At 40.5% G+C, this 18469-nt stretch overlaps 1 protein-coding gene across 1 annotated transcript in view; it reads right to left on the bottom strand.

Moving 5' to 3' along the window:
• The window catches only part of actn2b (actinin, alpha 2b), a 23832-nt gene extending 5524 nt beyond the window's left edge, over positions 1-18308 (bottom strand). The window contains exons 1-13 of the mRNA XM_060878939.1: positions 18000-18308; positions 11511-11625; positions 11270-11389; positions 10328-10414; positions 8315-8402; positions 7916-7994; positions 5020-5101; positions 4074-4159; positions 3885-3977; positions 3038-3268; positions 2352-2499; positions 2115-2265; positions 1-34 (exon numbers count right to left, since the gene is read on the bottom strand). The exon at positions 1-34 is cut by the window's left edge and continues 75 nt beyond it. Of these exons, the coding sequence (XP_060734922.1) occupies positions 1-34; positions 2115-2265; positions 2352-2499; positions 3038-3268; positions 3885-3977; positions 4074-4159; positions 5020-5101; positions 7916-7994; positions 8315-8402; positions 10328-10414; positions 11270-11389; positions 11511-11625; positions 18000-18131 (1446 nt within the window). The 5' untranslated portion in view covers positions 18132-18308. The remainder of the gene's footprint in view (positions 35-2114; positions 2266-2351; positions 2500-3037; positions 3269-3884; positions 3978-4073; positions 4160-5019; positions 5102-7915; positions 7995-8314; positions 8403-10327; positions 10415-11269; positions 11390-11510; positions 11626-17999) is intronic.
• Between the last annotated feature and the right edge of the window lie 161 nt (positions 18309-18469).

The following is an 18469-nucleotide window of genomic DNA, read 5'->3' as shown; positions in this document are numbered from 1 at the left end:
ATTCACTGCTGCTACATCATGATAGTCCAACTCACTGTCACATAAACACACACACACACACACACACACACACACGCAGAGTGAGGTAGCCATCATATTCAATAATCAGTTCACATTATTACGCTTATGTATATACACACACACACACACACACACACACACAAACACAGTGAGGTAGCCATCCTAATCAATAATCAGTTCACAATATTACGATAATGTACATATATATAAACAAACTCACACAAACGCACATACACACACACTCACACAAACGTACACACACACACAAATGCACATACACAAACATACATACTGTACACACACATACATGCACGCATACATACAAACACACACACTCGCGCTAAAAACCTAAAGCTACAACTCTGAAACTGAAGGCACTTCCCTACATATTACACGGAAATCATCACATTATCAAACATGTTGCTGTACTTTATTAAAGAGAGTTTTTTCAGCATCTCTTATTGCCGTCTCGTTCGGTGAAGGTCCCTCCCCTTAAAAATCTTTAATAGATGCCTAAGAAAAAGCAAGTAATGTGGAGATAACAGTCTCTGTAATAAAGCCTTATAAAGTCACGCTGGGTGGCTGGTGGTGTAAACGAGACGCTCTGTTCTGATCAGCTGCAGCTTTTTGTTGTGACGAGGTCAAGCAGATTAGCGAGATAAGCTACAAGGTGAACTGAGCCTTTAGCTTTGTCACGGAGGGCATGAAAGGTTAGCACTTATCTTTCACTCGGAATGTGTGTATCATTATCTCACACACACACACACACACACACACACACACACACACACACAAAGAGAGATAGCGTGAGCTAAAACAAGACGACACACAATGCTAAAAACGCACGTAAGTTATTTAAATCCCGTGAGTCAATAGAAGAAAAAAACGTGACACATCGACTCCAAGACATGTGGGCGGAGCTTAATCGATCATCCTGATTAACGTCTTTAGCGGTAGTCTCGTGTCGTGTCTTACTCGGTGTCCCACTCGTCTCATAAGTGATTTTTTTTTATTCCAGTCATCTGAATGTGGCCTGATTTTACATCATCCTGACGATCTGAGTCAAATCTGACTTCTTTTAGTTGAGCCAAATCGAAAACGATTCACTTCATGATTCACTTTCTTCGTGCCTCACATAGGACATAAAACAAATCAGCCACCCATTGCTATTAGAAATAGTGTAGAAAGGCTCTTTGCTAAAGAGATAAGTATTGGCACCCCCGGATGTCTCTGGGTGCGTAGGGTTTATTTCCACTAAAACATTCCTTGATATGTTCTGAGTGAGGGGGAAAAAAAACAGGTGCGTCCAAATAGCATACTTATGTGCTAATTCACTAGCATAAATAGAGGACGGGGGCACGGTGGCTTAATGGTTAGCACGTTCGCCTCACACCTCCAGGGTTTGGGTTCGATTCCCACCTCCACCTTGTGTGTGTGGAGTTTGCATGTTCTCCCCGTGCCTCGGGGGTTTCCTCCGGGTACTCCGGTTTCCTCCACCGGTCCAAAGACATGCATGGTAGGTTGATTGGCATCTCTGGAAAATTGTCCGTAGTGTGTGAGTGCGTGAGTGAATGAGAGTGTGTGTGTGCCCTGCGATGGGTTGGCACTCCGTCCAGGGTGTATCCTGCCTTGATGCCCGATGACGCCTGAGATAGACACAGGCTCCCCGTGACCCGAGGTAGTTCGGATAAGCGGTAGAAGATGAGTGAGAGTGAGTGAGTGATTGAGTAAATAGAGGACACTTCATACACCAAGCGCTCGGAGCTTTGCTTACATAAAAGTGGGGGAAGGGGCGGAGCTACTAGCGCTTCCGGTTGACGAGACGCCCTTTAGTGTTCAGTTGGAGATGATACGACCCTTCTAAGATTTGTACCTAGTGTATGATAGAGTACATAGTGCATAGTGTAAGTATAGCAGGACATTTCGGTGGGGCTACCAGGCTCCTATTGATACTGGATGAGAAACCATATTCAAGACTTAGATCTTGGTGTACAAGACATCTGTATGAGACAGTGCGACTAAAGTAGATTAAAGTGTGCGGTGTACATGCGGTGGGACGCAGTTATTATCTACTGATGTTTAAAAGGTCATACTTAAGTTCCTGTGCAATGGCAGCGATCTGTTCCACTCTGTCCTGATGAGCCGAGAGGTCGCTCTCGAACGATTCGTGCTTCCTCAGCAGAGCTCGAATTTCCATCAGTGATGCAGATTCGTAGTCTTTCTGTATCAAGAGCTCCTCCTTACCTGTTACACACACACACAGTTTAACAGTGCGAATGAAACAGCATGTATACAGTATATCACGATGCTCTGTACTTGTCTTCGTTCACCTGAGGCCCAGGTCTCATGAGTGGTGGCTTTCTGATGGAATTTCTCAGCCAGGTGATCGACCCTAAGGAGTTTGCGGATCTCCGTTAACAGCCATTCCTCGAAGCCTTTCTCCGCCTGCTCCAGACCCTGCCACGCACTCGCTATGTCCTACACACACACACACACACACACACACACACACACACACACACACACACACATCAAACACTCACACATATGGATAGACTACTCCTTTAACTACAACCTTCTTAGGAGAACTTTCTATACTTTATACATGCATGTTAAGCTACTTAGACTTAGACTACAGACTAAAGTTCCAGTATAAAGCTGCCTTCGATTTTATCCGATCATCTCCGCTCACGTTCACGTCACTTCATTGCCACTAACCTATTTAACACCATCCTGTGAGATTTGAGTCATTCTGTCCCGTCTTTTTTTTGCATATATGCATGTACATAACGCTATATAACACTTTTATATAACGCTTGTATAATGTTGTTCCCTCACCAGGCTCTTTTGAAGTTAACTCCTCTGCTGTGACTTCAGGGCTTCCTGAAGCTTTACAGCTTTACCTCAGACTGTTACAGTGCTGACACTGGAGACTCCTTCACTAATTGCTAAGTAAATGTTGATGATTGCATGGTTTTATATTTTGTGTCAAGTGGTCGAAGTGAGTCTGTCTCACCGAAACCATCTTCCCCTCAGAGGGCATGAAGGCAGGTCGATTGCTGATGCGCAGTTTGGTCTGCAGAGTGTTGAAGTTGATCTCCAGCTGACATTTCTCCTGCACTTTGGGCGGCTTGTGAAGACGACGGTAATCACGGAAATCCTCCAGCTTACGCTGCATCAGAGCCACGGACTTCTCCGTTACGCGGTTCTCCAACCACGGGGTGGTGCGCCTTATCCACTCCAACAACTAAAGATAGGAGAGGAGAGGGGATGAGGAGAAGAGGAGAGGAGAGGAGGATAAGAGGATAGGAGAGAAAAAAAGAGCAGAGGAAAGGAGAGAAGTACAAAAGAGGGGGAAAGGAGAGGAGAGGAGAATACAGTAGATGAAAACCTGTGTGTGTGTATATGTGTGTATGTGTGTGTATGCGTGTATATGTCAGTGTGTATGCGCGTGTGTGTGTATACTGTATATGCGTGTATGTGTGTGCTTGTATGCGTGTATATATGTGTGTATGTGTGTATGCGTGTGCTTGTATGTGTGTATATGTCAGTGTGCATGTATGTGTGTGTGTGTGTGGTGTGTGTCTGTGTTTGTGTCTGTGTGTGTGTCTGTCTGTGCGTGTGTGCCTGTGTGTGCCTGTGTGTGTGTCTGTGTGTATGTGCGTTTGTGTGTGTGTATGTCTATGTGTATGTGTGTATATGTGTGTGTGTATATGCGTTTATGTGTGTGTATGCCTGTATGTGTGTGTATGTGTGTGTATGTGTGTGTGTGTGTATGCGTTTGTGTGTTTGTTTGTGCCTGTATGTGTGTGTGTGTGCGTGTGTGTGTGCGTGTGTGTGTATGTGTGTGTGTGTGTGTCTACCTCGCTGGCCAGTCTCTCATAATCCTCCATCAGCTTCTCGTTCTCCTGATTCACCCCCAAAACTTTACAGATGCGGTTAGCAGCTGTCTCAGCCTGAAGACAGACGAAAGCATCACGGATGGAGGAATAGATGGATGTATGTTAAACACTGAAACACACACATACTGTATTCACACATACACACTTTACCTGTTCTGCTCCAGCGAAGGCGTGGTAGAAGCAGGAGACGTACGTCATTATGGCTCTCTCATCAGGTTTAGGAGTGTTCACAATGTCTAATGGAGAGAATAGGAGAAAAGAGATAAAGAGAGGAAATATAAAAAGAGAGGAAATATAAAAGAACAACAAAACAAACAGAGAAAAGAAAAACACTCGGAGAAAAAATCAGAGGACAAGATTGGAGATGAGAAGAAGAAAGGTTAGAGAGGAGAAAAGAGAAAATGAAAAAAGAAAAGACAGAAGAAGAGAAGAGAAGAGAAGAGAAGAGAAGAAATGAAAAGAGAAGAAATGAAAAGAGAAGAGAAGAAATGAGAAGAGAAGAAATGAAAAGAGAAGAGCAGAGAAGAAATGAAAAGAGAAGAGAAGAAATTAAAAAAGAAGAGAAGAGAAGAAATGAAAAGAGAAGAAATGAAAAGAGAAGAAATGAAAAGAGAAGAGAAGAAATGAGAAGAGAAGAGAAGAGAAGAGAAGAGAAGAGAAGAGAAGAGAAGAGAAGAGAAGAGAAGAGAAGAGAAGAAATGAGAAGAGAAGAGAAGAAATGAGAAGAGAAGAAATGAAAAGAGAAGAGAAGAAATGAAAAGAGAAGAGAAGAGAAGAGAAGAGATGAGAAGAGAAGAAATGAGAAGAGAAGAGAAGAGAAGAGAAGAGAAGAGAAGAGAAGAGAAGAGAAGAGAGATTTAAGAGTACACACATCAGATTATTAGATCAGATAATTTGCTGAAATCTATTATGAAGTTAATATAAATATTTCTTGATCGTTATTTTAGGCTGAACTGAAGCTGTAGGTCATAAAGAAGAGCTGAGATTCATGTTTCCTTTCAAACCCACAGGAAAGAGAAGCTGAGATGTGAGTAGAAACGACTAGAACATGTACAGTGATGTCATCGAGTAGGAAACTCAGGTCAGAACATCTCACCCTCTGCATCCAGCATCTTGGGAATATCGAGGTGTTTCTCCGCCACGTCGAACGCCAGATTCAGATTCCCCAGAGGATCGTCCTGTACACACCCACCGTTAAATTTAAACAGATTAGCATCATAGAAATGCTATGATGATATGTTGTGGACATCAGTGACGGCTAAAAAAATCTTCTAACTGCTAATCAATAATGCTTGTTATTATTATTATTATTATTATTATTATTATTATTAACATTATTATTAACAATTATTATTAGTATTATTATTATTAACATTATTATTAGATTTATTATTAATAACATTAACATTAACATGATTATTATTATTATTATTATTATTATTATTATTATTATTGTTGTTGTTGTTGTTGTTGTTGTTGTTTAACCTAGCTAGCAATTATCTACTGTGTATGTTAGCTAGCTATTGCTACTTAAGCTATAACAAGTGTGTTATGTTATCTAGCTAATGTGGGCTAGTCCATTACACCGTGTTTACATAAGCTAGCTATAGATACGTGAGATATAACTGTATAAGTGTTAACTAGCTATTGTTAAGTAAAGTATAACTGTATGTTCACGTTAGCTAGAGATGGCTACTGTTGCTATTATTATTTTGTCCAGTCTGGTCTCATCACAAGCAAAAAACACAGGAAGACATTAGCTGAAAGACAGGAAGTGCCACTCAGGAAGTGTTTCAGGTGTGTAACCATGCTGCGTCTCTTCCGAAGAGCATTCAGAGTTCCACAAGTTTACTTACATTGCAAGTTTACTTACATTGCAAAAATTTAAGCCATACTGTATTTTAACAGCTAATAAGACAGGCTTAGCCATGTTAGCATGTTTATTCCAGTCAGATGATCTTGTGCAGTTTTCAACTGCAAAATGTCTTAATGGAAATAAAAAAATTTTTAAAAGGATAATTTCTTTTTAGTCAGTTTCTTTCACCACATAAAGATGACTAGCATTCTAAAGTACACATTATGACCTGGAGGAAAGATTAACAACCTTTGAGGGTCGCTGGCATTCCTTACTGTTGTGAACCATTGCACAATGCACACAAGGCACATTAACACTAAGATTTGCACAGACATTTAAATTTATATTTATTACGTTTACATTTTTTTTTAGAATTTATTGTATTACTTATTGCCCAGGTTTGTGTATATTGCTGGAATTTGTGAATTTCCCATGGATTAATAAAGTATCTATCTATCTATCTATCTATCTATCTATCTATCTATCTATCTATCTATCTATCTATCTATCTTTCTTTCTTTCTCTTTTTCTGACACTGCGGATGCTTGAATTTCTCAGCTGTTCATGTCTCAAGTCCCTAAACTGCTTTTCTATTCTCAGATGGATTCTGGACAGTGAACAACTGATCCCTCATGGGTCCATGAGTCAGATCGGATAACTGGGGTACCTGTGTGTGTGTGTGTGTGCGTGTGTGTGTGTGTGTGTGTGTGTGTGTGTGTGTGCTATTGTTCTGTGTATGCTGGTAAAAAGGCTCCAACGGATCCACAGGGACTTTCTGCTTTCTTTTTACTAGAACACCGAAGCCTGGGCCAAAAAGCTGAGGATTACCCTGGCCATAACTTTACCTGGGGCCAAATGCAACAGCTGCGTGTGTGTGTGTGTGTGTGTGTGTGTGTGTGTGTGTGTGTGTGTGTGTGTGCGTTCCCATTTACCCCAGACTGAACTGAACTGACCTGGCTTGTCTAAATAAATCCTTTGAATTCAGTGTAATCCTTGATGCCTTATTAAACTCACAGTAAAGTGCTAATGTTAGCTAGCTATTGCTATCTACTCCATTACAGTATGATTAAATCAGCTAGCTGTTGCTACAATTGTGTAACGTCCAGCTAGCGAGTGTATACAACATACACTCATCACTAACAGGCCGCTAATAACAAACCTGAAGAAAATTTTATGTTTCTGTTTCCACTGTCATGTCTAAAGCTAAGCTAAAAGCAAAGCTAAGCTAATTGACTATAAAAACTAAAATCCTATCATTGTTTAGATTAGAATCTTTTAAACGTTTGGTGACGACTGTAAAATGAACTGATCTTATTAACTATATATTTACATCCTGTAACCCTTTAGCTTAGTTGCTAAGTCACTTCTGTGTGTATATATTGTGTATTAGTTACGGTCACGCTTCCCCAGGCTCTGAAGTGACAAACAGTGACTAAAATAGCACTGAAAGAACGTTCCCTGTGAATTCTTTATTTATCAGAAGGCATCTATGGGATAAATCCTGCAGCTATTCCGGGCTTGGAAAACTCAGAGTCTCTGTGTTGCGTTTCGGAGAAAAGTGCAAAGCTTGTGAAAAGCTAAAAAAGACAAGCTAGTGGTAGTTTAGGTTCAGTAGGTGTTTGAATTCCTAATGAGCAGGCTGCTGGGGAAAAAAAGTGATTAGTATGTGTGGTTAGACTTTCTGTATGTCAAATACTCGTATGAAGCAGTTTTGGTGATGTTAAAAGGTAACGTATCACTCGTTAGAATAAACATTATTTCGCTTCCACATTAATTAAGGAAATAATTCAGGCCCTGTGTCCCAAATCGCGTACTTATACACTACGCCACTGAGTAGTAGAAATAGTGTGACGAAGAAGAAGTGCACTTTATGTACCCTGATGGTTCACTTACTGAACTAAGAGAAAAAAAGACTCAGCACTCGGAGCTTTGGTTACGTAAAAGTGGAAAAGGGGGTGTGGCTTTGCGTTCGGTTAGAGACGATACAACCTTTCTAACATTCGTACTTAGCGTACGCTAGGGTACATAGTGCAAGTGCGTAGTGTACGTATAGTAGGTCATTTGGGACGCAGCTGCAGACCGTTTCAGTGAAGTTAATTTCTGGGGTCAAAGGTTAACTTGGGGTCACACGGGACACCTTGTTGAGCTTGGCGTAGTCGATGAGGTCGGGCCTGTGCCTGTGGATGAGGGCGCAGAACGCCAGGCCGTCCTTCCAGCTTCACGAAGCAGATTGAAAGGTCAGAAGGTCAAACATGTTACAAGTAAACTTTATTTGAATATAAAAGGTGAAATAAACCTCTGCTAGCGTTAGCATGAACCTTACGTTCATATGCTACTGTTACAGAAAAGTGTTTCTGTTCAACAGATAGAAGTAGAGCTGTAGTGACAGTGGACTGTATGACGTTTTCTATTCAGCTCTTTTATACATACAGTACTAAACGGAAATGATACCCAAATATGGACATTTTCCTTTATTTTAATTGCGTGTAGTCTGCTTGGTGTTTGGAAGGTGTGTGCAGTGATGTCGGACTCTCACCTGACATGAAAGTTCTGGACGTTAACATTCCTGTAAGGAGCCGTTTTCCTCTGACACCACAACAGAAGGCCTTCTTTAGCCGAGGTTTCTAAAAGCACACAGCAAACAGCGACAGGGTTTTAGCAGAACTTCACTTCAATCTAAGAATGAGAATCATTCATGTAAACATGGAGTAAACAGAATCCTGTGTTTGTGTGGTCAGAGGTTTCACACCGCTCCTACTGTACTGCCCCCGGGGTTAACACTGAATCCTGGCTCCTGTGTGATTATAAACTGAACAGAATCCTGTGTTTGTGTGGTCAGAGGTATCACACCACTCCTACTGCCCCCCGGGGTTAACACTGAATCCTGGTTCTTCAGAATCTGCCCTTGTGTCACACTGTACATTCCTAAACCCTGCTGTAACCTTCTTCTCATTTGCATATTCACGCATCAACAACCCTGATTGGATAAATCCGGCGTGCGACCGCTTTAAATAACGTCTCGTCTCACGCTTTCACGTCAGTGAGGAAAAAAGTTCGTCTCTGTGCTTCTGCACCCGAGCAGCTTCTGTTATCTTTCACAGCTTTCTCATCTTTTTTGCTCTGTTTAACTTTGTCCTGTAGTCCACCAGATGTTCCTTCATCCGTATCCGACTTCCTCTAATGTTTCAGCGTGACGTATTTCCCCCTCTCTACACCGCACACTTCCGTGATGTTCAGCGTTTTGTCTCCTGACTCTATCTACAGAGTCGTTTTGTGTTAAGTGTCTCTACGTCCTGGTCTTCACCTGATACGAGGCACAGAGGCATCAGACCTGCCATGCGTTTGCTGTCTTACATCACGGCTCCTAAGTTAGCGTCCTGATAACGGCTCTCACGCCTGTCAAACTCCTCACACTCGCATTCCTTAAATACGCCTGAATAAACACCACCTCGGTTTTCCATCAGCTACAGATCATCAGCTCGTTGTCAGTATTATTTAAGTCAAATATTTAATTATACGTCCGACTTTTATTAATACGAGTGCATAAACGTTAATCAGAGTGACGGCTCAAATGGTTAAGGCTCTGTGATGAAGGTCAGAGGTTCAAACCCTGGCACCACCGAGCTAAAGAAAACTTCACTGTGCTTCAATGTGCATGTGATAAATAAAAGCCTGTTTCTCTACTAAACGTTCACATTACAGCCAGAAACACTTATATAAAAACAATGAGCTCCTTCTGACCAATCAGATTCAAGTGTTCAACCTGCTGCGGTAAAACAGAATAGAATAGAATAAATAAACAATGTGGGCCATCATCAGAGCTCTCCTGATATATCTCCTGGTTCACTACGCAACAGTGCACAGGTTTTATTCAAACGGCATTTAACTTAAACACGTATAGTCTTCAAACGCGACTATAATAAATGCGGAAGTGTCAGGGATTGAAGTTTAACCTCTAGCGTACACAATTGTGCAATTTTCACTATTCTGTCGACATTCAAAAGAAGGACGTGTACACATTTGGGTGTTTTAGAGGAATCTCATCGTGTTGCACATGAACTGGCAAGAGTTATGGCTTTATGTGGGGAAGTGGGTTACACAGCGGTGTCTCAAGTGGTTAACAAAAGCCTCAGCACTGCCAAGCTGCCACTGTTGGGCCCTTGAGCAAGGCCCTTAACCCTCTCTGCTCTTGGGGTGCTGTATCATGGCTGACCCTGACCCCAACCTCCAAAGCTGGTGTATGCAAAGCAAGAAATTCCCTGTGCTGTAATGTATATATGTGACAAATTATAGGACATTTATCCTTTAGTCTGTTACCCACAGACATGGAGTGTTAGATTCCTTTTAAACCTCACACTGTTGTCATGACGATGAAAAATGTATTCACTAGCTGTAAAAATATGGGTGTGTTTGTTTACTGAAAACAGTTCTATAGTCTTATTAGTTTATACAATACATGTGGGTTGTGTTACATTACAAACCGCACAGTAAATAGGTTTCGTCTTTATTTATTCATTCGTCTAAGCATTGTTACTGTTGTTGTTTGTACCTTCTACGGAGATGTCCTGAATGGCGAATCTCAGGATGATGGTCCAGATCATTCCCAGAGTCATCTTCACGTTCCCGTCTACGATCTCTGCACACGCACACAACAGCCCAAAGGTACACAATCAGACCCAAACATCCTCATTGGTTGTGTCCCAAATCCCATGCTTTATACTGGACAATGTGTAGTATGAATAGTGCGAGTCCCCTGTTTACGTTTAAAATACCCAGAAGGAAGAAGAAGAAGAAGAAGAAGAAGAAGAAGAAGAAGAAGAAGAAGAAGAAGAAGAAGAAGGAAGAGGAGGAGGAGAAGAAGAAGAAGAAGAAAAAGTAAAAGAAGAAACACAAGAGGAAGAGTAGAAGAAGAAGGAAGAGGAGAAGAAAAAGAAGAAGAAGAAGAAGAAGAAGAAGAAGAAGAACAAGAACAAGAAGAAGAAGGAAGAGGAGAAGAAGAAAAAGAAGAAGAAGAAGAAGAAGAAGAAGAAGAAAAAGAAGAAGAAGAAGAAGGAAGAGGAGAAGAAGAAAAAGAAGAACAAGGAGAAGAAGAAGAAGGAGGAGAAGAACAAGGAATAGAAGAAGAAGGAGGAGAAGAACAAGGAATAGAAGAAGAAGAAGAAGAAGAAGAAGAAGAAGAAGAAGAAGAGGGAGGAGAAGGAGGAGGAGAAGAGGTACTTCAAAACCCCTGATTATACACTTATTCAACTGAAAAAAAAAGTGTATATTGGATAATTCTTGCACTCAACACTCACAGCTTTGTTCAAGTAAAGAAGAAAACAGAAAAGGGGCGGAGCTACCATGAGCTGATGCTGATGCATAGTTCATTGTGTAAGTGTGTATAGTACATCATTCATAGACTCAGTCAGACAGGAAGTAAACAGGTGGGCTGTCTGAGAACTGTACCAATCACACTTCTTCTGACGATTCTGACAGATGAAAACAAACACACCTTCAGCGCCGATGGAGACGAGCTTCACTCCTTTACTGGTGATGAAGTCCAAAGCTTTGTTGACGTTAGCTATTTTGTGAAATCGCATTTTCCCTCTGTCAGGTTTGGGTAACCGTTCACCTGTAAGACAACAGCGCAAGATCGATGGCTTGGGTTTAGTTAAAGCTAATGTGTGTGTGTGTGTGTGTGTGTGTGTGTGTGTGTGTGTGTGTGTGTGTGTGTGTGTGTGTGTGTGGTGTACCTGAGATGACTTCGAGCAGCAGCATGAGTTTGAGGCCGTTCCTAAAATCTTCCTCGATGTTCTCGATCTGTGTGCCAGCTTTTCTCAGATGGGAGTTACACCATGCAGTGAACGTCTGAGGGACACACACATACACACTGTTGCTATAGCAACAATGACACTATTCTAACTTTATGCTGTTTGCAGGTCCATTGTTACAGAAAACAAATCTGACCAATCAGATTCGAGAATCAGTCATCACTGTGGTCGAATATCGCAATAACAAACGATAGACTGCACTGCGCTAACGGCTGCTGCGTTAAGGTGTAAGGTTACCGTTCGGTCACCGCCGTCATCTCTCTGAATCCCACACACCATAAATCTGCCTCTGACATGAAGCCTGGGATTTCTAGACCTAATTCCAGGAATGATCAGTCCTCTCTGAGCTCATGTGTATAAATGGAGTTTGTGTTTGTTAGTCATTCACCTGGATCTAATGCAGGTGGCTGTTGTTTACTTGTATGAAAGGTGGACTTGATAAAACGTCAGCTAGTTCTTAATAAACTGGGGATTTTGTTAATTTACATATTTTTTATTTCAAACGGATTCTAACATAACGATATACGTTTGTAGCATCTTTGTACGCCATGACATTTGTGACAGCCGTACACAAAGCTCCTGAGTGTGGAAGATAAGGGTGATGAAGATGGAAGAACTCGAGGGTCTTGCACAGATTCCTGACTCTGACTCAACCTCTCTGAACACCTTTGGGATGAACCTTTGGTCTGATCTGACTAATGCTAATAATGCTGACTAATGTAGTTTGTGTGAATGAAGGAACCCAAATTCCCACAGCTACACTCCAACATCTAGTGGAAAGCCTTTCGGAAGAGAAGAGGCAAGGTGAGTCAAGGCGAGATGAGAAGAGTTTATGACAGGAAAGAAGGACCAACTCCATATTTTTTCCCACAGTTCTGTAAGGATCTGGTGTCCAAACCAAAGTAGCTCCGATATCAACATATAGATTTAGTTGGAGTTGGAAAGAAAACTGGATCAAACTGCAATTCCGTCCTGACACTCTCTGTGACAAGCGAGATTCAACCAACTCAACATGGCTATGCTTAGGAACTGTATTAAGACCTACATCAGTAATATGTTTGCACAAGTAAAGTTCTAGCATTTATAAATCACTCACTCTCTCTCTCACTCATTTTCTACCGGTTATCCGAACTACCTCGGGTCACGGGGAGCCTGTGCCTATCTCAGGCGTCATCGGGCATCAAGGCAGGATACACCCTGGACGGAGTGCCAACCCATCGCAGGGCACACACACTCTCATTCACTCACGCACTCACACACTAGGGACAATTTTCCAGAGATGCCAATCAACCTACCATGCATGTCTTTGGACCGGGGGAGGAAACCGGAGTACCCGGAGGAAACCCCCGAGGCACGGGGAGAACATGCAAACTCCACACACACAAGGTGGAGGCAGGAATCGAACCCCCAACCCTGGAAGTGTGAGGCAAACGTGCTAACCACTAAGCCACCGTGCCCCCATTTATAAATCAGTGAAAAGGAAAAAAAAATTCACATCGATAGATTCCGACTGTGGTTGAGACGATTAGGATTTTTAGCATGTTGTCCGTTTAGCTAAATTAACTAGCTAACCATCCAGCCTGGACATTTCCCAGGTCCCATGTCCTAGTTGCATGCTATAAAATGCACATGGATGATTTATTATATTTAAAGCTTGACACTTTACCTACAACTGTGATTTCTTGAAGTTATTTTGTCCATTTGTCTAGTCCTCATTGTTCTGATGCTAATTCTGCTAATCGGGGGTGAGGTTTTTTTTTGTCTACGACCTCAGACTATTATTTTGCCTCTTACGCCTTCGATAAGGCGATGAAGGATTTAGACGTGTTCGGACAAACCGAGTGTTTTAATGATGTCTTACAAATAAATAAATAAATAAATAAATAAATTTCTCCATTATTTCAGTCATGTTTAATTTACTGTCCTAAGGGTCAAATTTCGTTTTGGCTGTTTGTCCCAATTCAGGCACAACAATGCCACACAGGTTTTTTTCACACTGTTTTATAAAAATAACAGCTACAGCTTTCTCAATTTGTCAAATATTGCTTCTAGTTTTTAAAAGCTACTTTCAGCCCAAACATGTTTGTTGTCTGAGATTTATTCTCTTAGTTTTAACTTTTAGCTTATAGCTACCAGTTTATTGTCACACACACACACACTCACTTTAAAACCAGTTTCTCTTATTCCCAGTGTAATAAACACTTTCAAGCCCTGTGATTTTCCTTCCATTATTATTGACATGTGTTTATATTATTGGTTTTTGGTCCTGTCTCTGGTTACTGGTCCTACTGTGTTCACCTGTCCTGTGTTCATTTAATTTTGTCACGTATACATGACATATATAAGTATATATACTTTCTTCACATATCCCAACTTTGGAGATTGGGGCAAGCCATGATACAGCACCACTGGAGCAGTGGGTTAAGGGCCTTGCTCAAGGGCCCAACGGTGTCAGCTTGGCAGTGCTGGGGCTTGAACCTCGATCCTCCGATCAACAACCCTTAACTTGAGTCTTAAACTTGAGCCATGTTCAGTTCTTGTTTAGTTTGCTTATGTATACCCTGTGATGTCATCGTATGCATCATAAACTCTCACCAGATATTTTTTTGTAGTTTTAAGACTGACCATTTTCTTTACTTTTCTTGACTCTTGACATTTTATTTGGTCCCGATTATGATTCTTGGATTGAATAAAGCCTATGATGAGTTTATGCACTAGTCTTTACTCACTGCACATGAATGAAGGGTCATAAAATAGTGGAATAAGGTTCAACCCTAATAATTACATAGCAACAAATGAAACTCAAAGGCCACACCGACGACACCTTCCTTTTCTGTTAGCTTTGTGTCCGAAATTAATATATTGGTGTAAGAGCAACATGGTGACATTAGATTCACAACAGAAAAATGTTAATAAAGGCTAATAAACAATTCATAGTTCATTAGATTTACAGTAAAAGCAGTGTGGGGTTTATTTTCCCCCATATTTATTTTGGGGCTTATTTTTTCACAGAATAAACAGCATGAAACAAAGAAGTACTACTACAAAATAAAATTCAAGACAAAAAACATAGAACACTTGAAGAATTGAGATAAATTATCACTGGACAGGTTACGCTACAAAACTGAATAATATATGTCTAAACGTGGCTAGTTTTGAACAATTATAGATTTTAATAATAGACACTGTGGTTTCTTTATGAGGTGCTTTAATTATTCTAAAATATGGCTTTAATTATTCGTTACGAGATTTTAGTTACCCAATGAATTGAAATGAATTTAGTAAATGAGGCTAAATGTGTGTGTGTGTGTGTGTGTGTGTGTGTGTGTGTGTGTAGTGTGTGTGTGTGTGTGTGTGATGTGTGTGTAGTGTAGGGATTGAGCCAAGCTTTAAGCTGTTAAAAGCAGAACTGGACCTGGTTTAGTCATCAGAAAGATCAAAGCTTTAACGGTGAAGCCCAGAGTGCATTACTGCTGAGGTAAGGCGATAAAATTAACATGTTGGTGGTGGTGGTGTGTGTGTGTGTGTGTGTGTGTGTGTGTGTGTGTGTATGTGTGTGATAAGAGAGCTGTGGATTTGAGTGTGTGGGACAGGGACAGCAAAGCTGGCCGTGACCCAGAGACTGGGACTGGATGGGAAAGAATTCCATTCATCCATAGGGCCAGTTTATTAAAGAGTGAATGGTGTGATGTGATGGGCAAGAACTGGAAAATACTCGTTTCTGATTGGCTGGTTGGCTTTTGAATTCCTTCATCACCACCTCAGGCTCACTCGTTGGGAATAAATATGAATAAATTCAGATAAACGTACATAAACATTTAATGTCCTGTAAAGCCGCTTCGAGACAACGGCCATTCTTTTATATCGCTATAAATAAAGAAAATTAAATAAATTAATAAATAAATAAATGTTTCCTGTGATTGTCATTAGCTGTTACTATAGCAACAGTAACATTTAAACATCGCAATCTTACAACTCAGTTACAGAAAACTTTTCAACTCAAAATAATTCAACACGCTAGATGTTTATTACAGAGAATAATTAAAAAGAAATAAAAGAAAAAACAACACCGTCACACCGTTAAAGTGTGTTTTAATTCGAACGGTTGAATGCGTGCTACAGATGAATAGATGTCCTATAGTTAAAGCACAAAGTCCTCCACTTCACCACACAGCTATTGTTCCAAACAAAGAAATTCCTCGCCAAGGACATCGGATTAAACCCCATACAGCCTTTTGGTCCTGGAGGTTAAAATTAGCCTGAGCATCCTTGCTAATCCTGAGCACGTCATCATGTCAGAAGCCATCTGTTGACAGCAAGCGCATACCGAGTGCCTCAGACTCTCCGAGTGCCGCTATTGTTAGCGATGATGCCAGATTGGGTGGTTTTCCGCACAATCACTTTATCTTAATCACACCGAGCTGAGAAAAGGACTAGTTACAGGTTGTTTTACAAATTCATTCACAGCTCGTTGGGACTGACAGCTAGCAAATAAACTAAGTAGTTTAACATACGCTAAAGCTACAACAAAGAGTTTTAGCGATTACTGAAGATACGCTATGACGTATACATGTATTTTAAAACCTTTTTCAAAGAAACTAGTGCAAATAAAGTTTGCGCTAGCAGTCAAACTAGGTGGCTAATTTAGCTAACCAGTAGGAGACGCTAAAAGGTATAGCATCCTGAAAACCTTCTCTTTAATCGCCGAGCACTCGTGTCGAGCCGTTCAGCGTCTCGGAGACGCAAACAGACGTGTTTAGGTAGTTTCTAGAAAACCCGTCTAAAAGGACGACGCAAAGCTAAAAACAAACAAATTCCAGCTTCAGTTTTTTTGAAACTAGAACCAAATGTTTAAAGGTGTACATCAGAGATGAAAATATAGTGCACTGGTTTTTAAAAGAACAGTTTTTATCAAATAATGTATGTACAACCAGTGAGCTTTAGGAGATTACTGGGTATGTATCAATTGTTAGCAAAATGCTAACTTATAACTGCTTTTTAGCTTTATTAGCAGTCTTTGAAGTTAAACCGAACTTGTCATTAAGATGTGGTAGCTCAGTGGTTAAGGTGTTCGACTACTGATCGGAAGGTCATTGGTTCGAATCCCAGGTCCACCAAGTTGCCACTGCAGGGCCCCTGAGCAAGGCCCTTATCCCTCAATTGCTTAGGTGTATAAACTGAAATAAAAAAATGTAAGTCACTCTGGATAAGAGTGTCTGCTAAATGCTGTAAATGTAAATTTCTTTAATCCCACAAGTTACTTCTGTTTAAACTGATACTGTTTAAAGATACTTAAATACTAAGACACATCAATAATCAGAATCTATCCTTCACGCTACCAGCAGAAGTTTGTTAGAAGTTTGGTTCCTTCATACATCACAAGATGATGTCTTGACAAGACAAGATGTCTTTGGAAAAAGTTATATATATATATATACATATATACATACATACACATATACACATATATATACATACATACATACATACACATACACATATACACATATATATACATACATACATACATACACATATACATATACATATATATATACATACATACATACACACACACACACACACATATATATATACACATACATACGTATATACATACATATACATATAAATACAAGTGCTATTATATTTAAACCTCATCAGAGACTAAACAAAACGAGGACGAAATACTGATTAAAGGGAATTGTGGGAATGAAAGGTCATGACACACTGTGATACTATGACACACAGACTGAAATATCTCCTCGGATTGAAGAAGGCTTTATTATTTACAGTGCAGATGAATCACTGTGAATAAATTCAGAAATCTACAAATGCTAAACTTTTAGAAATACACCCAGCTTAGTTGTGGCTCATTTCTTTTGCACCTTTAATAGAGATGTGGATATCGTGTGCATTTAAATATCCCCGATTAAAGGTGTGTGACATCCAGGCAGATGAGCTTCTATTTTGCATTTTTATCTTATTTTAATACAACAGTTTTCATTAAAAGTGGTACAAGCTGTTCAAACCTGTTTTAGAAAAAAGACAGATGTGTGTGTGTGTGTGTGTGTATATATATATATATATGTATGTGTGTGTGTGTGTGTGTGTGTGTGTGTGTGTGTGTGTGTGTGTGTGCATGTGTGTGTGTATGTATATATATATATATATATATATATATATATATATATATATATATATATATATATATATATATATATATACGTGTGTGTGTGTGTGTATGTACTCTATATGTGTGTGTGTGTGTGTGTGTGTGTGTGTGTGTGTGTGTACTCTATATGTGTGTGTGTGTGTGTATGTACTCTATATGTGTGTGTGTGTGTGTGTGTGTGTGTGTGTATGTACTCTATATGTGTGTGTGTGTGTGTGTGTGTGTGTGTGTGAGACCTTGCGCTGTTGTTTCTCCCATGCCGGGTCCAGCAGTAGGTCTCGGTCCCACTCTTCCTCCTGCATCATGTAGTCCTCCTCTTCCTGATAGAAGCCGTTATCGTACGGTACCGAGTTCTCCATCTCAATCATGTCGTTTTTCTCCTCACTAATTTTTTTTCCCTCCTAGACTTTTCTTTCTCTGTAACAGCTCTTTAAAACCTCGACTGTGTCTAACGTCAGGTTTTCTGTTTTCTGTCCTGCTTTTTCTTCTTCTTTTACTCACTCACTCCTGCTGTCCTACCGACCGGCTGGTCACGGGCGCACCGGCGCAGCTGTCAATTAATACTGACTCGTCACGTGACCTCTCTCTCTCTCTCTCTCTCTCTCTCTCTCTCTCTCTCTCTCTCTCTCTCTTTCTCTCTGTCTCTCTCTCTCACACACACACACACACACACACTCTCTCTCTCTCTCTCTCTCTCTCTCGTTCT

This window comes from Tachysurus vachellii, chromosome 10 (assembly GCF_030014155.1).
Source record: "Tachysurus vachellii isolate PV-2020 chromosome 10, HZAU_Pvac_v1, whole genome shotgun sequence".
NCBI lineage: Eukaryota > Metazoa > Chordata > Actinopteri > Siluriformes > Bagridae > Tachysurus > Tachysurus vachellii.
Note: the sequence above shows the minus strand (reverse complement) of the source record. Positions and strands in the feature narration are given on the sequence as shown.